Here is a 26,437-nt window from a genome sequence, read left to right on the forward strand (position 1 = left end):
TTTTAAGCTTTCATTTAAAGGAAGTCAGTATTTCATCATTTTTGCAGTTTTCTGTAAATTTGTTCCAGATTACAAAATCTGGATTACTGATTACAGATTACTGAATGAATAGTCCTTTAATCCTGTAAATGTTCTTCCGGTGATAGAAGGCCGACCTTGTAATTGTCTTTATGTGTCTTTGAAGGTTCAGCTGCAATAACTGAAGTTGTGAGCCGACTTTTGATCGTTCCTCTTTAAAAAACTAAAGATGATAACTTTAGTTTTGTTTCTGTTCAGCTGGAGAAAATAATGATGCATCCACACATTGAATTGTTCAAAGCATCTGTTCGGTGCTTGGACGGGTCAAATAGTGAATTTAATGTAGATCTGTGTGTTATTAGTGAACAGAAGTCCTGTAACAGACATAACTGCTCTCATTACTGCATAGTGATGTTAAAGTACACATAAGTTGACTCTATTTAGAAATAGGTGAAGTATAATTACATTAAGATGACCTGGATTGTAGCACCCCACAGTTATTCTGCTTTGTGTTCACATGAAAGATTGTCCCCGCGATTTCTCTACATTTTCACGGCGCTGTAGTACGGAGGTTTTATCTGACGTAAAGTACACAGAGGTGTGGTTGGTGTTACTCACAGCACAGAACTCTGAGTAGTCGGGTTTGTGGGGCATGATGAAGGCTATGGCCTGAAGTGGACCCTCACAGTTAACAGGAGTCAAGCTTGAGTTTCGACAGCTGGTCATGATCAAGAAGAAATGCGTTGGCACTGAAGTTTCGTTCCTGGAGAGAGAGGAAGGTTTGTGGGTTTTTAACAAAAAACAGCTGGAACAAAAAGAGTTTCCTGTGAAGAAGAACATTTTCTTTAACTATTTTGATTTCCATCTTCTGTGATGCGATGACACAAATCTGTTTTTTCCCCCCCTATTTGTCAAAAATAGTCCTGCATTGCCACACCAGGGGCACTACCACAAGATAACTGCCAGGGGATATGAGGAAAGGCTGTCAGTATTTCCTGGTTAAATCATAAATGAAATAGAAATAAACATCGCAGTATACGGAAAAGATTAGAAGAACATAATCAGTAATGATGTATAGCGTTCTTCTCCAAAGCTCAGCACATGTGGTTTGATGAGATGTGACCAAACAACCACCATACAGTCAACTGGTTTTGATTTACGTGTTGCACGATCTTTGTTTAGCAACATTGTAATTGCCCTGGGTATTTTATAAAATATGCACAACCACATCTTTGATTTACGTGCAAATGCTTCCTCACTCAGAAATGGAGGACTTACATTTAAACACACTTAGCTCACAAGTGTTGACTTTGTGTGAAACCTTTGGTCTGATCTTAACCAATAAATGTGTTGAATATATAATGACTACTCTGTTTGCTGTTTGCACATCTTCAATTAAAACTTCTTCCTGCTCAATTTTAGTTGTTTAGCTTTCATTTTCTCCTGAAATGTTTTCCTTTAAGGAATTTACATGACTGGAAAGAAAATCCGAGCATAGCTCAATTCCAGTGAAACATTTTTAGATCCCTAACAGTTTTTTTTTCAATTTAGGACAGATTTTTTTTTATTATGGGTGTATGCATCAGACATTTTTTCACATTTCAGGCATGTCTAGTCACCTGTCTTGTTATATGGTTTGACAAATGTTCTGCTAAAGTTCGTCTCGTTTTTCTGTTGCTGGTCATTTAGTTTAGTTTTTTGCCTGACTTTTTTCCGTCTTTATCAGTCTCTCTTTTTCATTGTTGAAGCAAGAACACTGACCTTAGCTGAGGAAATTGAGGATTTCTGTTCAATTATTTGTTTATAATTGCTAGGAGGAGTTCAAAATCCTGCTTTACAACAATTTCCAGACTGACAAATGTCATCATCCTTGCTGCTCGTCTTTTCTTTAGCTTTTCGAAACTTTTTAACTTTCTTCATGTTGTCAGACAGAACTGGTATGAAAGTGACTAGTAATAACAAAACTGATCGAGTCTGAGTCAGAGATCCATTCACGATGAAGATGCAAGAAAGAAACGCACAAAAAAAAGAAAGTTGGTGAATATCCAAACTAATACATGCTTGATTGAACAGCCCTATTTTAAAGCAAGAGTCACATTTCTTTATTAAGTTAAATTTATGCATTCAGTCATCTTTTTAACAGATAGAAAATAGGAACAGTTTTTTAAAACGTCAACTTTTTTCAAAAACATTTATTAAACAGAATATCACGCAACAGCAATCACTAAAGTTGTGGTTTATCTGTAGAAACTTACCCTGTGCTTTTACTGACTGGATCTACATTTCCATCAAAGTCTACATCAAATATCGGCCCACTGACGATGTTGACTCCGTTCAGCTCTTGTGAATATTTCAAAAGTATAGACGTGTGGAAATGGCTCCAAACCTCTGGAAAATATAAATATGCAGTTTAATATATGTAATCCTGTAATTTGTACAAACAAACAAATAACATTGAAGTTTGTGTTATCAGTGTAAACCTGTGTATCAGGAACAGTGAGCCACCAGGAGGCAGCACCTGCTAGAATTTTATAGGGATTCAGAATGCTGAAATTTCCTTCCGTTTATTGTTTATTTTCTGGCTAAACTCAGAGGGATTTTATTTATCAGAACTTAGCTAACCACAGCAGTAAGCAGATTGTATATATCCAATTTATAAGGTGCATGTTCCAGTTAAAACAAAATAAATTAATAATGTTGATTAATAGTTTTAAGTTAATATGAAGTAAAGAAACTTTGTTTTGCTGCTGGCACTGAGTCAAAAAAGCAGATATTTCCTCAGTTCGGGACCTGATGATTTACAGCCATGTTTTGTTCAAGCATGCACAAAGCAGTTTTTCTACTTGCCGGGGGCACCAACAGCCATGAACATGAGCAAGTTGCATCACAGATTTCTGTACTTTGTTCAGCCTGTATAGCTGCCTGTCCCCAGTGATCACAATTTTTAGTTTTGAAATGATTGCATTAATAATGTAATAACTCTAATCGCAAATTGGAAACACACAAATCTGACAAATACTTCCATCAATACTCACTTTTAAATGCAGGGAACATTGGTGCCATGTTACTGCTGATAAACGAGTCAGTCTCTGAACCAGTGGCATTCAAATCTGTAAAAATAATGACAGGTGAAGCAACAGGATTTTTAAACTGAAGCAAAAGATGTCACTTTATGATGACTTGCAAAATCTACAAATGCTACAGCTATTTTCCTGCAAAAATAAGTCTCAGACCTCACTTTGTAACATAGTGACAGGAATTAAAATGTTTAATTTGTGGTCATCCAGATCTCTTACATCTGCTGATGTGCGTTAATTTCCCTATTTCAGTTCATCTGCTGAAGCTTCCTGGAAGCAAACCTTTCTAGAGCATTGTAATAGTTTTTAAACCCCTTAAACTTTTTGACATGTTTTCCTCCAGCGGCAACAAAATTCTATATATGATATCAATATTTTACATGAAGTAAAGTGGGAGAAATGTGAAACCAAAACAAATCAGATCAGTGTTAGCGTGAATGCAAAAACGGCATCCACTGAACTGACGGGATCTCAGAAAAGGTTAACGAGAGACTCTTCTCTCCTACGTGCTTAAAAAGGGAATTCATTTCTACACAGGTTGTGTCCCCCCTACATGACATACACAGACATTTACACACACTCACAGGGTGGATGCAGCAGGCCATAGGACAGAGCGGCCTCATCTCTGTAGAGGAGACACAGCTGGCCGGAGGAAGATGGGACTCGAAAGTCGGCTCGAATACACCCATCTGGGTCCAGGGTTCGCACTCTGGACTGAGAGAGGGAATCAGTCAGCGGTGGACAGTGTGGACAGTTTGGACAGGACAATAGGACACGTCTCTTATGGAAGATCACTTGGCTGGATTTAGATTTGAACAGATCAATGAGGAAATATCTCTCTTTTGGTCCTCTTTTCAACTTGAAAGTCTTATGAGAACGAAAATGCTTAATGTGAACTTGATGTCTAAGTCTTTAATTTGAATATCTTAGTTATTGATACCATTTTATTATCTAACACATACATTATCTACAGGAAGTAAAAACAAAACAGTGCTGTAGGTTTAGGCAAGATGTTTCCCTCCTCTTCAAAGGTTAACGTATATGGAGTTAAATGTGTGTCATAGTTATTTAATCAAAAAAATAATATAAAATCACTTCAAACAAAAATGTAATACTCAATAAAAAAAATCATGTCAAACAACAACAAAAAAAATAGAATTGTGATCAAAACTTGGATTTTCAAAAAAAAAAAAAAAAGAATGTCAATCAAATTGTAAGAATTATTCATTTTTAACAAAAATTTTTTTTAAAAGCTTTTTTTTTTTAAATTGGAATCACTCATTTTTGTTTTGCATATCAGAATTTGTTTGGTTGACAGCCTAAGTTTTTGATTGAGTCTAAGTTTTTTTTGATGCTCCTGTTTTTGGTTGAACTCAACGTGTTTTGGTTGCGCTTCTCACAGGAACTTCCTGGGCGGGGCTAAAAGACGAGTGATGTAAGACGCGTCCCTATTGGTTAGCGCTGACTAAAGCGGATGACTCCGACTCCATTCGATCTCAGAACTCTGTCCCGAACTGCAGGGCTTCGGTGACGGGGCACAGAATCTGAATGGTAAGTAATCTTGATAAAATTACACCGTTTAGCAGCTACTGAAGTGTCCGCCCTGTTTCAAAGAAGAAATCTTAAACAACTTATGACGACAGTCACATATTTTGTCTGCCGCGATCCCCGTTAGCATATCGTGCTAGCTAATGTTAGCACTAGGTAAAGTGCATAAACTAGGCTTGTGTAATATTTGCCTGTCCACGCTTAATGCCTCTGTCGAGTGGCATTAAGCGTGGAAAATACCAAATGTATCTGGAGGAAATATGTGTTAAAAACTCTTGTGTAATCCTCCCTGTGTGTGTGTGTGTGTGTGTGTGTGCGTGCGTGTACTGGGTGTGTGTGTGTATATTAACTAGCATTGAAGCTAAAGTGGCCAACCTAATAACATTGGCGGATGGCTGCACCAATGTTATTAGGTCCATGTTAATGTGTACCACACGTCAAGTGACTGTACAGATTATTTATTTACCAAGTACATAATCAGTGCTGTGGATGAGGGGAGGCAATGTAACTGTTAAATATATATTTTCTTCCAGATGCAAAATGAAAAACCAAGCTGGTAGATCGCAGGCCGAAGGAGGATATTCACATAATTTCTGTCTTTTTTATTATTTAGTGTATGTGTCTTGTACTTAGTTTTATTTTGAATTAGATGTTATATGCCTTTTGCTGTGTTATGTTATAAAATTAAATTGGTGTTCTCCTAATTCCCCATTCTAGCATGACCTGCAGAGTGCAGCTGAAGCTGGACAGCGCCCGTAGGTATTACTGAACAGAGCGATTCCTCCAGCGATTCCTTGGAGTTCATATTTACCCGTCTTAAAGTTAATATTTTTGCCCATAGCTCTTTGAAAAACAGCCCAAACTGAGTTGGAATGGATGGAGACTCTTCAAACCACAAATTCCTAATTGGATCGAAATCTGGTTTTAAATTGTGCAACTTTAGTTTGTAGTTTGTACTTGTAAATTACATTACAGAAACTGGATTCAAAGAATGGGAAGGTAAGGATTTTGTTTAACCAAAATGAATAGTAATTGTATGTTGCACCCAGTTTCAATGTGCAGTACTGCTGGCAACATTAATCCTTTAATACTTTAATGTTTAATGCTGTAGTTTATGCATTAATAAAAACTTTTATTGATGTGTTTCTTGTTGGGACTTTTTTCAGCTCAGTCCACTTGCAAAAATGACTCTCCTTAATTATGTTTAGAAAACATAATTTTCTTGGTAAACTAACATAGTAGGCAGATATGTTGTCCTGAGATAATGGCAATTATTACAAAATAAACACAATATTACAAAATAATGAGATAATTGAAGTTATCTTCAGATAATGTGCAATGCCGTTTGTAATTATTGGAAAAAGATTCATGTAATTTAACTCTGCAATGCCAAATGTAAATTTTTTTATGTGCCTATTTAGAAACTTGCTGTATCAAACTTGTATTATGGATCTCTAGTACCACAGGCAGAGAGCGTCAGTTCTAGTTTCCATTGAGCCTGGTGTCCTGGAATGCAACAATACGAAAGATAAAATATTGATACAAAAAAGATTATCTTTAAAATACAGGGTTTTTTTTGTTACACAGCCAAGAACAACTTGAATGCTACAAAGTATTTCACAGAAAAACTGCAACAAACATGTTTTTATCAGTATTATGATACTTTAGTACATCGTAAGCATCACAAGTACTATTTATGGATTCAACTATTCTTGATATTTCTGTGGAACGTGACTCCAAATTATTTGTGGAATAAATAACTGGACACCAGGAGAGGTGTGTTAGTACCACAAAGACGTGTAAAGTAAATTTATCTTCATGAAGCATAAAACAATCCAGCCTTTGATTCAGATACATTTAATCAGAGGGAAAGAAAAGCAACACGTCATATTATTAAAATTATCCCAAGTAACACAGTGATATTTCTAACTTTAGAATGGCGTTGGCAAATGCGCATACAGAGATAAACCTGCTGACCAAACATGCTGGAGCTCTGCTGGTAAAAACAACTTACTGCTACAAAAACAGCGAGGTGTTTCTTTTAAGCACTTGTGCTGTTTTTAGAAGCAGTAGAGACCCAAATGGAGGCACAAAATTGTGCAAAATATGAATTTTGCCTAACAGATCCCCTTTAAGATAAAATAGGAAACTAAGCATTTATAGAAAACGTCCCAAATATTTGAGCTAATCACGATTTGATCCCTAACCTCCATAAACATTGGAGATGCACTGTACTGGAAGCAAATATATTTAAAATAAATTTCACATTTGAATTTATCAAAGTAATTGTATGACTTTATGAGATGTACATTTTATTTCTCCTGAGTTTATTTCTTATATTAGGCTTTAAAATGTTAACGCTTTTAATACATCTTTAACAAGGGTGTCAGTAAATATTAAGGAGACTAAGAAAAATAAATTTCAGTCAACAAGAATACATTAGTTTTTCTTTTTAATTATTTCTGTGGTGAATTTTGTAAGCAGTCTCAATAGTAAAGAAAAGGTCAAAAGTTTCTTTAACAGATTCTCTCATAAGATGACTAAAATATAATTCATTATTTTTCAAAGGTAAATATTAAAATATAAAGTGAATTTTATCCCTAAACACAAGTTTGTGTCTTTTGTAACTAACTGTTTAACTTTATTGTTGTCAGAATACCTTTCTAAAAGAAATCTTTGATCTAAAGGAGTTTTACCCTGATTAATTAATGGTTGAAGAAGAAGAATTAGAATGAATTTAACTAGCCTGAATGTGGACTGAAGGGAAACCTGTAAACTTCAGGTCATGAACATTAATTTAGACTCCTTCACTTCCTTCTCCTCGCAATTGTCTCAGTCTCAAACTTTCATTCACAGTACGAACCGTAGCAAACCATGATTGATAGGAGTTAGAAGCTCCTGCTGGGTCAGGCTGACAGTTTTAATTTAAACCTGGTGCATTCTTGGAAATCCTATTAAAATAGAAGTAGGGGGCTGATCCAGCCTGCCAAGTTACGCTGATTATTTCTGTGGAGTATTTTATTTCTCCAAGAAATTAAATTAGGCTACGATTGATTCTGCTCTTGGAATCGTAGTCTTGACTGTACATGTAAATTTATTTTACTGTCTTTTTTTTTATACCAACAATGAATGCAGAGAATGTACTGCAGCAGGCTATATTTTGCTCATACTGTATTTGGAAAGCACATCCACTTGCTCAATCATTCAGAGGAATCCAAAGTCTCTTGGAAGCGAACTGCTGCGCCGGAGGTTGTGAATTACAAGAAAGCTCAACCACAAATGGAAAAAAGACAAGAACTGTTTGAGCCAGCATGGATAGAGAGGATGAGCAGCAGCTGTTTACAGACGGGATTCAGATGCTGTACAAACCTCCTCCAATCCGCTGCCAAACCAAAACCACAGAAGAAATACAGCCGAGGCAGCCCTGACTGATGGGGCTAAGTTTAGAGATGAAAGAGAGCTCACCAGAGGCTGGAGGGTGTACGACACCCAGAGTGGCATGAGGCGGTCCCGGCTGTATCCACTCAGGTAGTCGGCATGGAACAACAGACAAAAGCTGTTGCCCGGCTGGACAACGCCAGGGGTGCCGAAAGGATGATGAAGGCGGCGCAACTTAGCTTTGGTCTCTAAGGAGGAAATTTAAAGAGTGAGACAAAAATATTTCCCAGTGCTATTTTAAAAGGGGCAGTATTATGGGTTTTTCAGGCACATAGTTCAGTTTTATAGTACAATAAAGTAACTATGTTAGCTTCAGTTGTTGTAAAAGTACCACATCTATCAAATATGACTTAAAATACATGTAAATCCTAATTACATGCCTCTGTCTCTAAAAGCTCTTGCTCTTTCCGAAACTCCGCCTTCAGGAAGTCATCAATACATTGCTCCTGTATTAACTCTTTAAAAATGTTTTTACCATCGTTGCCCTGAGAAGTAGATCGTATAATGAGCTCAATTCAGGTGTTTGCTAATTGCTGCTGGCTAGTCTGAAGAAACCAAGTGGGGGAGTCATAGTGGAGGGGTGAGGAGGAGCTGCGTTATTGGAGGCGGAGCTAGGTCCACCCAGGCATTTTGAAGAGCTGAATGGTTGCCACGGGAGATTAAATGATTTCTCAAACGTGCATGAAAGAATCAAAGCAACACTCCATGTATGTTTTCAATGAGGGAAGAACATTATAACATGATGTAAAGCTTAAAAACATTAAAAAAAGAATATATATATATAATTACCTGAGTTTGTTGATAAAAGAATTCTGTTCATTTCTGTCTCCTGCAAAGAAAGCCACAATTTGTTTCAGATTAAATTAGGCTTGTAGATACATTTCAAGACAGCCGACGTATCTGCACTGGTAAAGAGGACGATATTTTGGTCCGATGTGGCTAAAAAAAAGTTTCATACCTTCTCAGTGCTCTGAGACGAACAGAGGCAGTGCAGGTTGTCTGTGGGAACCAGGTTGGTGCTCTCACAGGGGGTTTCATGGGAGAGCTGCGCTGGGTGAACGGGCTGATAGAAGGGATGCTTCAGGAGATGATTCAGACTGCCATGGGTCCCATTGTTTGGGGACGGACGAATACCAAGAAGGTCTGATGGGGGAAAGGAAATAAAAAAACCCCACATTATACAGGATTTATAACTCGTACAAATTGAGGTAAAGAATGTTTATCTGAGAGGAAAATAACCTGCAAAAGCATTTCTGCTCTAGTTTCTAATTTAATTCAGACACATTGGAGGGTTTCTAAGTATGCACAACCAGTTCAAAGTCATGCCACAACTCTAGAGTTCCATACAAAACGTTTGCTTTGATTTTTTGGAATTTATTGTTAAGCCATTTGGAGGAGGACTTGGCTCACATTTTTGCCCAATCTTGTCCTTATTGCTGAATCATGAACATAAAGTGACTAAAGCCTGCAGCGCTTCAGTTGTTGCATTGTTCTTTTGTGTTCATGCTGTGCTTGGGTTTTCTGACTTCTTTTGAAAGCTGGCCCCTCCTGGGAAGGTTTACTACTGTTTCATGTTTTCCGCATTTCTGGACAATGGTTGGCTCACTTAGATTTACTGGGAGTTTCAGGGCCTTAGAAATCACTTTGAATTCCCTTCCAGACTGAATGTTGATGACTTAGTTTCTCATCTATTGTTGAATTCAATGCGTGTTGCATGTTGAGATCTGTTGTCTACCTCGTGTAGTCAGGTTCTGGTAAAATTATGTCATTTGTGGTTAATCACAGTTCATAATTAATAAGTTGGGATTACTGTCTCTGACCAAGTTGTTTCTCTTATTCACCATTTGAAAACTACATTTTGCATTCAGTCAGGTTATCTTTGTCTGAGTTTGATGATCTGAAACATGCAAATGGAAGTAAGAAAAAGATAAAACTGGAATAATCTGTAAAGAAGGCAAACATTTTCTGAAGGCACTTTGTCCTAGTTTGTTTTGATCTATCACATAAAAATCCTAAACAATTTATCAACATTTGTTCTAAACATTTGAAACTAGCTAGGTTAACACTGGTTGCTTCTCACATTTTCTATTTTGCTCTTCAAATAATCTTATTAAATAACCACAATATTTTTTACAATATCCACTTCTTCTGACTTGGATATTTTAAAATTGAGGTTTGGTTTGTGAGATCTGTTGACATATTTAGGAAGCAGAGCAGCAACTGAAAGCTGAAGAAATACACCTGTTTCCTGTACTGACATGTGTCAGTTATGGGGATGCGGTCGCTACTGAGGCAGATAGCAGCGCTCCCAAACGCGGGAGGAAAATAAGAACAAACCAAACAACAACGTGAGCAAATAGTCAACTGCTTTATGTTGCAAACATACAGACTATCTCTAAAATGTAGCAAAACGGATTAAAAGCTGAGCAGGGGAGACATTTTTTAAGGCCAGTCAGGTTAAAATTTGACAGAGCAGCATTCTGTTTAGGATATTAGTCACTAACTGTAAACGTCCATTCAACAGGCGTGACTGAACATTAACTCTGTCAACAAAGACATGACCAAAGTGTATAAAGTTATTAGTTAACAGCCAAGAACATGCTTAGCAAAGTCTTGAAGTTGCACAAATTTTCTATTAAAGGGGCGCTATTATGTATTTTCCAGGCACATAGTGCCACTTTATAGCGCAACCAAGTAATTATGATACATTCAGTTTATATAAACTTTGCAATTTAAAGTCTTGAAACTGACCTCTGTCTCTTTAAGAAGAACCTACTCTTTCTGACACGCCACCTTCAGCATGTAATCACAACAGTGCTTCTCAGGGTTTCCCCCAGTGTATTATAAGCCTGGTGGACCACCAGGCTTTACTTGTGCCAGGCTTAACATTGCATATTTATTTAAGTTTTTCTTAAATGTTTGCATTTTTTAAGACTTTATACTTGGTCTTCGGGTATTAATCTTCCAGTAACACATAATTATCAAGTGATATTTTAAAATTTCCTTACAACTTTAAATATTTTTTAACTTAAAACACGGCGGGCCGCTGGATGAAAGACTGCCGAGCACACTAACCACCAGGCTTATCAAGTTTTCTGAAAACCTTGCTTCTCATTATGTTGTTTACAACTGTACGATAGATTCAGCAGTTGTGCAGCTCCACCACTTGTTTGCTAATTGCTGCTATTGTTAGTAGCTGTTAGTAATATTGGTGTAGTTTTGGTCTGATTGTTCTGAATAAGCTACCAAAATTTGTGTAAAATTTGCATGACTGTTATTAGGCCCGAGCAGCAAAGCGCTGCGAAGGCCTATTGTATCTGTACTGTTTATTAGGCCCGAGCAGCAAAGCGCTGCGAAGGCCTATTGTTTCTGTACTGTTTCTTATTAGGCCCGAGCAGCAAAGCGCTGCGAAGGCCTATTGTTTCTGTACTGTTTCTTATTAGGCCCGAGCAGCAAAGCGCTGCGAAGGCCTATTGTATCTGTACTGTTTATTAGGCCCGAGCAGCAAAGCGCTGCGAAGGCCTATTGTATCTGTACTGTTTATTATTATTAGGCCCGAGCAGCAAAGCGCTGCGAAGGCCTATTGTATCTGTGCTGTTTATTATTATTATTATTATTCTTATTATTCTTCCACCCAAATGAATTGCCTTTTTGGGGGCTTTATCATATTCAAAAACTCACCAAACTTGGCGGTCGCGACTAGAAAAATTCAAAATTTTGAATTTTAAGGTTGTCGCAAAAATCGCAAAAAAAATTGCTCAACGGCGGCAACTAGCAATTTTCTGTTGACACAATGGTATGAACGTACTTCATCGTAGAGACATGAAATTTGGTACACTTGTAGAGCTCACCAAAAGACTCAGAACTTACATTTAATGTTATTAGCCAACTATCACAGGAAGTCGGCCATTTTGTATTGAACGTCCATTTTTTTCCTCGATTTTGACGTTTACAGCCTTCGTATTTGATCGAACTCCTCCTAGGGATTTCGATTGATCGACTTCAAACTCGGTCAGTCTGATCATAAGGCATGTTTGATTTAAAGTTATCAAATTGGTGAGTTTTGGAGTATGTTGAAGGGGGGTTAGCAGGGGTCAAAGTTCACCTACTCGCCATGAAACACGAAACTCTTATATTTCCTATAAAAAAACACATAGAGGGACCAAACTTTCAGTGATTGATCGGCATCGGATGTCCTAAAATACCCTGTGGTGAAATGATGACATCACTTAAGCCACGCCCCCTGAGAACAGGAAGTGTCATGTTTTACTGTGAGCGGTCGCTCTCTTAGCCCTTTGACCTAATCAACATGAAACTGTGTCCAGACACAGAAGACATGTTGGTGTGTTGAGGATTCCAACCCTGACCGGCTTTGAGATAGCAGCTGGGCGTGGCGGCGTGGCGAAGTGACCTGTAACGCCGATGCCATACGTTTGCTTCTAGATTCCACATGTTTCGACCGAGCTGCACCAAACTTGGCTTGAGTGATGCTGGTGTGATACCTGAAAATTCTATGTCATCAGATTATGACGTCATCTAAGCCCCGCCCCCTCAGAACAGGAAGTGCTATTTTTTTCCTTGGAAACTTTCATCTATGGCTCTCTTGACCTAATCAAGGTGATTCTGTGTTGGATGACAGATAGGAAGTTGGTCTCGCTTGCTTTAAAGTGCCAAGAGTTTTCAATGGCGGCAACGCCGTTCGTATACGTTTGCCTCTACATTCCACATATTTTGACCGAGCTGCATCAAACTTGGCCTGAGTGATCCTGGAGGCTTGCCCGTCAATCCTACGTCATCACATTATGACGTCATCTAAGCCCCGCCCCCTCGGAACAGGAAGTGCCATTTTTTTCCTTGGAAAGCTCTGTTTATGGCTCTCTTGACCTAATCAAGATGATTCGGATGATAAGCTCTGTCAATGCTCGCTGCTGGCTGAACCGTGTGGGCGTGGCCAAATGGCGAATATCAGTCCCTCGCCATATTCATACGTTTGGCTCTAATTCACACATAGATCATCCGATTGGCGCCAAACTGGATATGTATGACCTTTGTTCACCTCTAAAGAGCCCAACGAGTTTGAAATGTAATTTGGCTCCACTGCGCCCCCTAAGTTAATACATCGGCTGTGTCTCCTCGATGCATCGACCAATCTGCACCAGATTTTTTGACAGTCGTCGGGGAGCGCTGCCGAACGCATTCACGCGTGTCGCCTGGTGGACGGGTGTGGAAAATGCGCGACAGCTTCTGCGGTGGCTAGCGGGCGGCGGTGCTGAAAACTGCGGCAGAGCTTCTGCGGTGGGGAGTTGGCTGCGGCTCTGGAAATCGTGCGAGAGCTTCCGCGGTGGCTGGAACCCCCGCGGTGGCCAATAGGCCGGAGCGGCGCTTGCTGCGAGGGCCGCCCGAGGCTGCTTGCAGCTTTAATTATTATTACGATTCTTCCCACCTCTTCGTGTGCCTTTTTGGGGGCTTTATCATATTCAAAAACTCACCAAACTTGGCGGTCGCGACTAGAAAATTTAAAAATTTTGAATTTTAAGGTTGTCGCAAAAATCGCAAAAAAAATTGCTGAACGGCAGCAACTAGCAATTTTCTGTTGACACAATGGTATGAACGTACTTCATCGTAGAGACATGAAATTTGGTACACTTGTAGAGCTCACCAAAAGACTCAGAACTTACATTTAATGTTATAAGCCAACTATCACAGAAAGTCGGCCATTTTGTATTGAACGTCCATTTTTTTCCTCGATTTTGACGTTTACAGCCTTCGTATTTGATCGAACTCCTCCTAGGGATTTCGATTGATCGGCTTCAAACTCGGTCAGTCTGATCATAAGGCATGTTTGATTTAAAGTTATCAAATTGGTGAGTTTTGGAGCATGTTGAAGGGGGGTTAGCAGGGGTCAAAGTTCACCTACTCGCCATGAAACACGAAACTCTTATATTTCCTATACAAAAACACATAGAGGGACCAAACTTTCAGTGATTGATCGTCATCGGGTGCCCTACACTACCCTATGGTCAAATGATGACATCACTTAGGCCACGCCCCCTGAGAACAGGAAGTGTCATGTTTTACTGTGAACGGTCGCTATCTTAGCCCTTTGACCTAATCAACATGAAACTGTGTCCAGAGACAGAAGACATCTTGGTGTGTTGAGGATTCCAACCCTGACCGGCTTTGACATAGCAGGTGGGCGTGGAGGCGTGGCGAAGTGACCTGTAACGCCGTTGCCATACGTTTGGCTCTGAATTCCACAATTTCGGGCCCAGCTGCTCCAAACTCACTAGGATGGATCCTTATCCACCCACCGACAGGAATTCATAACAAAATTTGGTGGGCGTGGCCTAATTTCTCTATAGCGACCCCTAGAGTATTTTAAATGAACAGCCCTAAGCCATGCTTTAACCTAGAATTACGAAACTTGGTACACATGTGTATCTTGTCAGGACGTACAAAAAAGTCTATTACAGCCATGGTCGAAACCCAACAGGAAGTCGGCCATTTTAGATTGAAGTTCATTTGACCTCGATTTTGACGTTTACAGCCTTTGCATTTGATCGAACTCCTCCTAGGGATTTCGATTGATCGGCTTCAAACTCGGTCAGTCTGATCATAAGGCATGTCTGATTTAAAGTTATCAAATTGGTGACTGTCTGAGATTGCTGAAGGGGGGTTACCAGGGGTCAAAGTTCACCTACTCGCCATGAAACACGAAACTCTTATATATCCTGCACAGAAACTCACAGAGACACCAAATTTTCAGTTATTGATCAACAATAGGTGTCCTAAAATACCCTGTGGTGAAATTATGACATCGCTTAGGCCACGCCCCCTGAGAACAGGAAGTGTCATGTTTTACTGTGAACGGTCGCTATCTTAGCCCTTTGACCTAATCAACATGAAACTGTGTCCAGAGACAGAAGACATGTTGGTGTGTTGTGGATTCAAGCCCTGACCGGCTGCGATGAAGCAGCTGGGTGTGGCGGCGTGGCGAAGTGACCTGTAACGCCGATGCCATACGTTTGCTTCTAGATTCCACATGTTTCGACCGAGCTGCACCAAACTTGGCCTCAGTGATGCTGTTGTGATGCCTGACAATGCTATGTCATCATATTATGACGTCATCTAAGCCCCGCCCCCTCAGAATGAATTAGAGAGATCTTCTGTGTAATTACATAATAAACAGTACATGTTCGTCGTTTGTAGGGCAATGCTGCCCTCTGCTGGCCACTGAAATAGTTTCATTATTTCAGTAATTCGACACCAGAGGGCAGCATTGCCCTGCAGATGAAATTCTTCGATTTTGTAATACACAGGAAAAAATGAAAAATTGGTATTTCTAACACAAAAACTCACAGAGACTCCAAACTTTCAGTGATTGATCGTCATCAGGTGGCCTACAATACCATATGGTCAAATGATGACATCACGTAGGCCACGCCCCCTGAGAACAGGAAGTGTCATGTTTTACTGTGAACGGTCGCTCTCTTAGCCCTTTGACCTAATCAACATGAACCTGTGTCCAGAGACAGAAGACATGTTGGTGTGTTGAGGTTTCCAACCCTGACCGGCTTTGAGATAGCAGCTGGGCGTGGCGGCGTGGCGAAGTGACCTGTAACGCCGATGCCATACTTTTGCTTCTAGATTCCACATGTTTCGACCGAGCTGCACCAAACTTGGCTTGAGTGATGCTGGTGTGATGTCTGAAAATTCTATGTCATCAGATTATGACGTCATCTAAGCCCCGCCCCCTCAGAACAGGAAGTGCTATATTTTTCCTTGGAAACTTTCATCTATGGCTCTCTTGACCTAACCAAGGTGATTCTGTGTTGGATGACAGATAGGAAGTTGATCTCGCTTGCTTTAAAGTGCCAAGAGTTTTCAATGGCGGCAACGCCATTCGTATACGTTTGCCTCTACATTCCACATATTTTGACCGAGCTGCATCAAACTTGGCCTGAGTGATCCTGGAGGCTTGCCCGTCAATCCTACGTCATCACATTATGACGTCATCTAAGCCCCGCCCCCTCGGAACAGGAAGTGCCATTTTTTTCCTTGGAAAGCTCTGTTTATGGCTCTCTTGACCTAATCAAGATGATTCGGATGATAAACTCTGTCAATGCTCGCTGCTGGCTGAACCGTGTGGGCGTGGCCAAATGGCGAACATCAGTCCCTCGCCATATGCATACGTTTGGCTCTAAATCACACACGGATCATCCGATTGGCGCCAAACTGGATATGTATGATCTTTGTTCACCTCTAAAGAGCCCAACGAGTTTGAGATGTAATTTGGCTCCACTGCGCCCCCTAAGTTAATACATCGGCTGTGTCTCCTCGAGGCATCGACCGATCTGCACCAGATTTTTTGACAGTGGTCGGGGAGCGCTGCCGAACGCATTCACGCATGTCGCCTGGTGGACGGGCGTGGAAAATGCGCGACAGCCTCTGCGGTGGCTAGTGGGCGGCGGTGCTGGAAACTGCGGCAGAGCTTCTGTGGTGGGGAGTTGGCTGCGGCTCTGGAAATCGTGCGAGAGCTTCTGCGGTGGCTGGAACCCCCGCGGTGGCCAATAGGCCGGAGCGGCGCTTGCTGCGAGGGCCGCCCGAGGCTGCTCGCAGCTTTAATTAGGCCCGAGCAGCAAAGCGCTGCGAAGGCCTATTGTATCTGTACTGTTTATTATTATTAGGCCCGAGCAGCAAAGCGCTGCGAAGGCCTATTGTATCTGTACTGTTTATTATTATTACGATTCTTCCCACCTCTTCGTGTGCCTTTTTGGGGGCTTTATCATATTCAAAAACTCACCAAACTTGGCGGTCGCAACTAGAAAATTTAAAAATTTTGAATTTTAAGGTTGTCGCAAAAATCGCAAAAAAAATTGCTGAACGGCGGCAACTAGCAATTTTCTGTTGACACAATGGTATGAACGTATTTCATCGTAGAGACATGAAATTTGGTACGCTTGTAGAGCTCCCCAAAAGACTCAGAACTTACATTTAATGTTATTAGCCAACTATCACAGGAAGTCGGCCATTTTGTCTTGAACGTCCATTTTTTACCTCGATTTTGACGTTTACAGCCTTCGTATTTGATCGAACTCCTCCTAGGGATTTCGATTGATCGACTTCAAACTTGGTCAGTCTGATCATAAGGCATGTTTGATTTAAAGTTATCAAATTGGTGAGTTTTGGAGTATGTTGAAGGGGGGTTAGCAGGGGTCAAAGTTCACCTACTCGCCATGAAACACGAAACTCTTATATTTCCTATATAAAAACACATAGAGGGACCAAACTTTCATTGATTGATCGTCATCGGGTGTCCTAAAATACCCTGTGGTGAAATTATTTTTTTAAGTAGGCCACGCCCCCTGAGAACAGGAAGTGTCATGTTTTACTGTGAACGGTCGCTATCTTAGCCCTTTGACCTAATCAACATGAAACTGTGTCCAGAGACAGAAGACATGTTGGTGTGTTGTGGATTCCAACCCCGACCGGCTTTGACATAGCAGGTGGGCGTGGCGGCGTGGCGAAGTGACCTGTAACGCCGTTGCCATACGTTTGGCTCTGAATTCCACAATTTCGGGCCCAGCTGCTCCAAACTCACTAGGATGGATCCTTATCCACCCACCGACAGGAATTCATAACAAAATTTGGTGGGCGTGGCCTAATTTCTCTATAGCGACCCCTAGAGTATTTTAAATGAACAGCCCTAAGCCATGCTTTAACCTAGAATTACGAAACTTGGTACACATGTGTATCTTGTCAGGACGTACAAAAAAGTCTCTTAGAGCCATGGTCGAAACCCAACAGGAAGTCGGCCATTTTGTATTGAAGGTCCATTTTGGACCTCGACTTTGATGTTTACAGCCTTTGCATTTGATCGAACTCCTCCTAGGGATTTCGATTGATCGGCTTCAAACTCGGTCAGTCTGATCATAAGGCATGTTTGATTTAAAGTTATCAAATTGGTGACTGTCTGAGATTGCTGAAGGGGGGTTACCAGGGGTCAAAGTTCACCTACTCACCATGAAACACGAAACTCTTATATATCCTGCACAGAAACTCACAGAGACACCAAACTTTCAGTTATTGATCATCAATAGGTGTCCTAAAATACCCTGTGGTGAAATGATGACATCACTTAGGCCACGCCCCCTGAGAACAGGAAATGTCATGTTTTACTGTGAACGGTCGCTATCTTAGCCCTTTGACCTCATCAACATGAAACTGTGTCCAGAGACAGAAGACATGTTGGTGTGTTGTGGATTCAAGCCCTGACCGGCTGCGATGAAGCAGCTGGGTGCGGCGGCATGGCGAAGTGACCTGTAACGCCGATGCCATACGTTTGCTTCTAGATTCCACATGTTTCGACCGAGCTGCACCAAACTTGGCTTGAGTGATGCTGGTGTGATACCTGAAAATTCTATGTCATCAGATTATGACGTCATCTAAGCCCCGCCCCCTCAGAACAGGAAGTGCTATTTTTTTCCTTGGAAACTTTCATCTATGGCTCTCTTGACCTAATCAAGGTGATTCTGTGTTGGATGACAGATAGGAAGTTGGTCTCGCTTGCTTTAAAGTGCCAAGAGTTTTCAATGGCGGCAACGCCGTTCGTATACGTTTGCCTCTACATTCCACATATTTTGACCGAGCTGCATCAAACTTGGCCTGAGTGATCCTGGAGGCTTGCCCGTCAATCCTACATCATCACATTATGACGTCATCTAAGCCCCGCCCCCTCGGAACCGGAAGTGCCGTTTTTTTCCTTGGAAAGCTCTGTTTATGGCTCTCTTGAACTAATCAAGGTGATTCTGTGTTGGATGACAGATAGGAAGTTGGTCTCGCTTGCTTTAAAGTGCCAAGAGTTTTCAATGGCGGCAACGCCGTTCGTATACGTTTGCTTCTACATTCCACATATTTTGACCGAGCTGCATCAAACTTGGCCTGAGTGATCCTGGAGGCTTGCCCGTCGATCCTACGTCATCACATTATGACGTCATCTAAGCCCCGCCCCCTCGGAACCGGAAGTGCCGTTTTTTTCCTTGGAAAGCTCCGTTTATGGCTCTCTTGACCTAATCAAGATGATTCGGATGATGAGCTCTGTCATTGCTCGCTGCTGGCTGAACCGTGTGGGCGTGGCCAAATGGCGAATATCAGTCCCTCGCCATATTCATACGTTTGGCTCTAATTCAAGCATGGATCATCCGATTGGCTCCAAACTGGATATGTATGACCTTTGTTCACCTCTAAAGAGCCCAACGGGATTGAGATGTAATTTGGCTCCACTGCGCCCCCTAAGTTAATACATCGGCTGTATCTCCTCGACGCATCGACCGATCTGCACCAGATTTTTTGACAGTCGTCGGGGAGCACCGCCGAACGCATTCACGCGTGTCGCCCGGTGGAGGGGCGTGGAAAATGCGCGACAGCTTCTGCGGCGGCTGGCGGGCGGCGGTGCTGGAAACTGCGGCAGAGCTTCTGCGGTGGGGAGTTGGCTGCGGCTCTGGAAATCGTGCGAGAGCTTCTGCGGTGGCTGGAACCCCCGCGGTGGCCAATAGGCCGGAGCGGCGCTTGCTGCGAGGGCCGCCCGAGGCTGCTTGCAGCTTTAATTATTATTACGATTCTTCCCACCTCTTCGTGTGCCTTTTTGGGGGCTTTATCATATTCAAAAACTCACCAAACTTGGCGGTCGCAACTAGAAAATTTAAAAATTTTGAATTTTAAGGTTGTCGCAAAAATCGCAAAAAAAATTGCTGAACGGCAGCAACTAGCAATTTTCTGTTGACACAATGGTATGAACGTACTTCATCGTAGAGACATGAAATTTGGTACACTTGTAGAGCTCACCAAAAGACTCAGAACTTACATTTAATGTTATAAGCCAACTATCACAGAAAGTCGGCCATTTTGTATTGAACGTCCATTTTTTTCCTCGATTTTGACGTTTACAGCCTTCGTATTTGATCGAACTCCTCCTAGGGATTTCGATTGATCGGCTTCAAACTCGGTCAGTCTGATCATAAGGCATGTTTGATTTAAAGTTATCAAATTGGTGAGTTTTGGAGCATGTTGAAGGGGGGTTAGCAGGGGTCAAAGTTCACCTACTCGCCATGAAACACGAAACTCTTATATTTCCTATACAAAAACACATAGAGGGACCAAACTTTCAGTGATTGATCGTCATCGGGTGCCCTACACTACCCTATGGTCAAATGATGACATCACTTAGGCCACGCCCCCTGAGAACAGGAAGTGTCATGTTTTACTGTGAACGGTCGCTATCTTAGCCCTTTGACCTAATCAACATGAAACTGTGTCCAGAGACAGAAGACATGTTGGTGTGTTGAGCATTCCAACCCTGACCGGCTTTGACATAGCAGGTGGGCGTGGCGGCGTGGCGAAGTGACCTGTAACGCCGTTGCCATACGTTTGGCTCTGAATTCCACAATTTCGGGCCCAGCTGCTCCAAACTCACTAGGATGGATCCTTATCCACCCACCGACAGGAATTCATAACAAAATCTGGTGGGCGTGGCCTAATTTCTCTATAGCGACCCCTAGAGTATTTTAAATGAACAGCCCCAAGCCATGCTTAAACCTAGAATTACGAAACTTGGTACACATGTGTATCTTGTCGGGACGTACAAAAAAGTCTCTTAGAGCCATGCTCTAAACCCAACAGGAAGTCGGCCATTTTAGATTGAATTTCATTTGACCTCGATTTTGACGTTTACAGCCTTTGCATTTGATCGAACTCCTCCTAGGGATTTCGATTGATCGGCTTCAAACTCGGTCAGTCTGATCATAAGGCATGTCTGATTTAAAGTTATCAAATTGGTGACTGTATGAGCTTGCTGAAGGGGGGTTACCAGGGGTCAAAGTTCACCTACTCGCCATGAAACACGAAACTCTTATATATCCTGCACAGAAACTCACAGAGACACCAAATTTTCAGTTATTGATCAACAATAGGTGTCCTAAAATACCCTGTGGTGAAATTATGACATCGCTTAGGCCACGCCCCCTGAGAACAGGAAGTGTCATGTTTTACTGTGAACGGTCGCTATCTTAGCCCTTTGACCTAATCAACATGAAACTGTGTCCAGAGACAGAAGACATGTTGGTGTGTTGTGGATTCAAGCCCTGACCGGCTGCGATGAAGCAGCTGGCTGTGGCGGCGTGGCGAAGTGACCTGTAACGCCGATGCCATACGTTTGCTTCTAGATTCCACATGTTTCGACCGAGCTGCACCAAACTTGGCCTCAGTGATGCTGTTGTGATGCCTGACAATGCTATGTCATCATATTATGACGTCATCTAAGCCCCGCCCCCTCAGAATGAATTAGAGAGATCTTCTGTGTAATTACTTAATAAACAGTACATGTTCGTCGTTTGTAGGGCAATGCTGCCCTCTGCTGGCCACTGAAATAGTTTCATTATTTCAGTAATTCGACACCAGAGGGCAGCATTGCCCTGCAGATGAAATTCTTCGATTTTGTAATACACAGGAAAAAATGAAAAATTGGTATTTCTAACACAAAAACTCACAGAGACTCCAAACTTTCAGTGATTGATCGTCATCAGGTGGCCTACAATACCATATGGTCAAATGATGACATCACGTAGGCCACGCCCCCTGAGAACAGGAAGTGTCATGTTTTACTGTGAACGGTCGCTCTCTTAGCCCTTTGACCTAATCAACATGAAACTGTGTCCAGACACAGAAGACATGTTGGTGTGTTGAGGATTCCAACCCTGACCGGCTTTGAGATAGCAGCTGGGCGTGGCGGCGTGGCGAAGTGACCTGTAACGCCGATGCCATACTTTTGCTTCTAGATTCCACATGTTTCGACCGAGCTGCACCAAACTTGGCTTGAGTGATGCTGGTGTGATACCTGAAAATTCTATGTCATCAGATTATGACGTCATCTAAGCCCCGCCCCCTCAGAACAGGAAGTGCTATTTTTTTCCTTGGAAACTTTCATCTATGGCTCTCTTGACCTAATCAAGGTGATTCTGTGTTGGATGACAGATAGGAAGTTGGTCTCGCTTGCTTTAAAGTGCCAAGAGTTTTCAATGGCGGCAACGCCGTTCGTATACGTTTGCCTCTACATTCCACATATTTTGACCGAGCTGCATCAAACTTGGCCTGAGTGATCCTGGAGGCTTGCCCGTCAATCCTACGTCATCACATTATGACGTCATCTAAGCCCCGCCCCCTCGGAACCGGAAGTGCCGTTTTTTTCCTTGGAAAGCTCTGTTTATGGCTCTCTTGACCTAATCAAGGTGATTCTGTGTTGGATGACAGATAGGAAGTTGGTCTCGCTTGCTTTAAAGTGCCAAGAGTTTTCAATGGCGGCAACGCCGTTCGTATACGTTTGCCTCTACATTCCACATATTTTGACCGAGCTGCATCAAACTTGGCCTGAGTGATCCTGGAGGCTTGCCCGTCGATCCTACGTCATCACATTATGACGTCATCTAAGCCCCGCCCCCTCGGAACCGGAAGTGCCGTTTTTTTCCTTGGAAAGCTCCGTTTATGGCTCTCTTGACCTAATCAAGATGATTCGGATGATGAGCTCTGTCATTGCTCGCTGCTGGCTGAACCGTGTGGGCGTGGCCAAATGGCGAATATCAGTCCCTCGCCATATTCATACGTTTGGCTCTAATTCAAGCATGGATCATCCGATTGGCTCCAAACTGGATATGTATGACCTTTGTTCACCTCTAAAGAGCCCAACGGGATTGAGATGTAATTTGGCTCCACTGCGCCCCCTAAGTTAATACATCGGCTGTATCTCCTCGACGCATCGACCGATCTGCACCAGATTTTTTGACAGTCGTCGGGGAGCGCCGCCGAACGCATTCACGCGTGTCGCCCGGTGGACGGGCGTGGAAAATGCGCGACAGCTTCTGCGGCGGCTAGCGGGCGGCGGTGCTGGAAACTGCGGCAGAGCTTCTGCGGTGGGGAGTTGGCTGCGGCTCTGGAAATCGTGCGAGAGCTTCTGCGGTGGCTGGAACCCCCACGGTGGCCAATAGGCCGGAGCGGCGCTTGCTGCGAGGGCCGCCCGAGGCTGCTTGCAGCTTTAATTATTATTCTTATTATTCTTCCACCCAAATGAATTGCCTTTTTGGGGGCTTTATCATATTCAAAAACTCACCAAACTTGGCGGTCGCGACTAGAAAAATTCAAAATTTTGAATTTTAAGGTTGTCGCAAAAATCGCAAAAACAATTGCTCAACGGCGGCAACTAGCAATTTTCTGTTGACACAATGGTATGAACGTACTTCATCGTAGAGACATGAAATTTGGTACACTTGTAGAGCTCACCAAAAGACTCAGAACTTACATTTAATGTTATTAGCCAACTATCACAGGAAGTCGGCCATTTTGTATTGAACGTCCATTTTTTTCCTCGATTTTGACGTTTACAGCCTTCGTATTTGATCGAACTCCTCCTAGGGATTTCGATTGATCGACTTCAAACTCGGTCAGTCTGATCATAAGGCATGTTTGATTTAAAGTTATCAAATTGGTGAGTTTTGGAGTATGTTGAAGGGGGGTTAGCAGGGGTCAAAGTTCACCTACTCGCCATGAAACACGAAACTCTTATATTTCCTATAAAAAAACACATAGAGGGACCAAACTTTCAGTGATTGATCGGCATCGGATGTCCTAAAATACCCTGTGGTGAAATGATGACATCACTTAAGCCACGCCCCCTGAGAACAGGAAGTGTCATGTTTTACTGTGAGCGGTCGCTCTCTTAGCCCTTTGACCTAATCAACATGAAACTGTGTCCAGAGACAGAAGACATGTTGGTGTGTTGAGGATTCCAACCCTGACTGGCTTTGACATAGCAGGTGGGCGTGGCGGCGTGGCGAAGTGACCTGTAACGCCGTTGCCATACGTTTGGCTCTGAATTCCACAATTTCGGGCCCAGCTGCTCCAAACTCACTAGGATGGATCCTTATCCACCCCCCGACAAGAATTCATAACAAAATTTGGTGGGCGTGGCCTAATTTCTCTATAGCGACCCCTAGAGTATTTTAAATGAACAGCCCCAAGCCATGCTTAAACCTAGAATTACGAAACTTGGTACACATGTGTATCTTGTCGGGACGTACAAAAAAGTCTCTTAGAGCCATGCTCTAAACCCAACAGGAAGTCGGCCATTTTAGATTGAATTTCATTTGACCTCGATTTTGACGTTCACAGCATTCGTATTTGATCGAACTCCTCCTAGGGATTTCGATTGATTGGCTTCAAACTCGGTCAGTCTGATCATAAGGCATGTCTGATTTAAAGTTATCAAATTGGTGACTGTCTGAGATTGCTGAAGGGGGGTTACCAGGGGTCAAAGTTCACCTACTCGCCATGAAACACGAAACTCTTATATATCCTGCACAGAAACTCACAGAGACACCAAATTTTCAGTTATTGATCAACAATAGGTGTCCTAAAATACCCTGTGGTGAAATTATGACATCGCTTAGGCCACGCCCCCTGAGAACAGGAAGTGTCATGTTTTACTGTGAACGGTCGCTATCTTAGCCCTTTGACCTAATCAACATGAAACTGTGTCCAGAGACAGAAGACATGTTGGTGTGTTGTGGATTCAAGCCCTGACCGGCTGCGATGAAGCAGCTGGGTGTGGCGGCGTGGCGAAGTGACCTGTAACGCCGATGCCATACGTTTGCTTCTAGATTCCACATGTTTCGACCGAGCTGCACCAAACTTGGCCTCAGTGATGCTGTTGTGATGCCTGACAATGCTATGTCATCATATTATGACGTCATCTAAGCCCCGCCCCCTCAGAATGAATTAGAGAGATCTTCTGTGTAATTACATAATAAACAGTACATGTTCGTCGTTTGTAGGGCAATGCTGCCCTCTGCTGGCCACTGAAATAGTTTCATTATTTCAGTAATTCGACACCAGAGGGCAGCATTGCCCTGCAGATGAAATTCTTCGATTTTGTAATACACAGGAAAAAATGAAAAATTGGTATTTCTAACACAAAAACTCACAGAGACTCCAAACTTTCAGTGATTGATCGTCATCAGGTGGCCTACAATACCATATGGTCAAATGATGACATCACGTAGGCCACGCCCCCTGAGAACAGGAAGTGTCATGTTTTACTGTGAACGGTCGCTCTCTTAGCCCTTTGACCTAATCAACATGAACCTGTGTCCAGAGACAGAAGACATGTTGGTGTGTTGAGGTTTCCAACCCTGACCGGCTTTGAGATAGCAGCTGGGCGTGGCGGCGTGGCGAAGTGACCTGTAACGCCGATGCCATACTTTTGCTTCTAGATTCCACATGTTTCGATCGAGCTGCACCAAACTTGGCTTGAGTGATGCTGGTGTGATGTCTGAAAATTCTATGTCATCAGATTATGACGTCATCTAAGCCCCGCCCCCTCAGAACAGGAAGTGCTATTTTTTTCCTTGGAAACTTTCATCTATGGCTCTCTTGACCTAATCAAGGTGATTCTGTGTTGGATGACAGATAGGAAGTTGGTCTCGCTTGCTTTAAAGTGCCAAGAGTTTTCAATGGCGGCAACGCCGTTCGTATACGTTTGCCTCTACATTCCACATATTTTGACCGAGCTGCATCAAACTTGGCCTGAGTGATCCTGGAGGCTTGCCCGTCGATCCTACGTCATCACATTGTGACGTCATCTAAGCCCCGCCCCCTCGGAACCGGAAGTGCCTTTTTTTCCTTGGAAAGCTCTGTTTATGGCTCTCTTGACCTAATCAAGGTGATTCTGTGTTGGATGACAGATAGGAAGTTGGTCTCGCTTGCTTTAAAGTGCCAAGAGTTTTCAATGGCGGCAACGCCGTTCGTATACGTTTGCCTCTACATTCCACATATTTTGACCGAGCTGCATCAAACTTGGCCTGAGTGATCCTGGAGGCTTGCCCGTCGATCCTACGTCATCATATTATGACGTCATCTAAGCCCCGCCCCCTCGGAACAGGAAGTGCCGTTTTTTTCCTTGGAAAGCTCTGTTTATGGCTCTCTTGACCTAATCAAGATGATTCGGATGATAAACTCTGTCAATGCTCACTGCTGGCTGAACCGTGTGGGCGTGGCCAAATGGCGAATATCAGTCCCTCGCCATATACATACGTTTGGCTCTAATTCACACATGGATCATCCGATTGGCGCCAAACTGGATATGTATGACCTTTGTTCTGCTCTAAAGAGCCCAACGGGTTTGAGATGTAATTTGGGGAAAATGCGCGACAGCTTCTGCAGCGGCTAGCGGGCGGCAGTGCTGGAAACTGCGGCAGAGCTTCTGCGGTGGGGAGCGGGCTGCGGCTCTGGAAAACGCGCGAGAGCTTCTGCGG

General features: G+C 42.6%; 1 protein-coding gene across 1 annotated transcript in view; it reads right to left on the minus strand.

Annotated features, from left to right (window-relative positions):
• enpp1 (ectonucleotide pyrophosphatase/phosphodiesterase 1) overlaps window positions 1–26,437 on the minus strand; it is a gene marked incomplete at its 5' end in the record, with an annotated part of 381,118 nt that overhangs the window by 2,409 nt on the left and 352,272 nt on the right. Inside the window, 7 exons of the mRNA XM_032584724.1 lie at window positions 637–781; window positions 2,274–2,406; window positions 3,054–3,128; window positions 3,680–3,809; window positions 8,109–8,269; window positions 8,871–8,910; window positions 9,040–9,224. Coding sequence (XP_032440615.1) covers window positions 637–781; window positions 2,274–2,406; window positions 3,054–3,128; window positions 3,680–3,809; window positions 8,109–8,269; window positions 8,871–8,910; window positions 9,040–9,224 — 869 coding nt within the window. The remainder of the gene's footprint in view (window positions 1–636; window positions 782–2,273; window positions 2,407–3,053; window positions 3,129–3,679; window positions 3,810–8,108; window positions 8,270–8,870; window positions 8,911–9,039; window positions 9,225–26,437) is intronic.

The sequence above is a fragment of the Xiphophorus hellerii genome, chromosome 15 (assembly GCF_003331165.1).
Source record: "Xiphophorus hellerii strain 12219 chromosome 15, Xiphophorus_hellerii-4.1, whole genome shotgun sequence".
Taxonomy (NCBI): domain Eukaryota; kingdom Metazoa; phylum Chordata; class Actinopteri; order Cyprinodontiformes; family Poeciliidae; genus Xiphophorus; species Xiphophorus hellerii.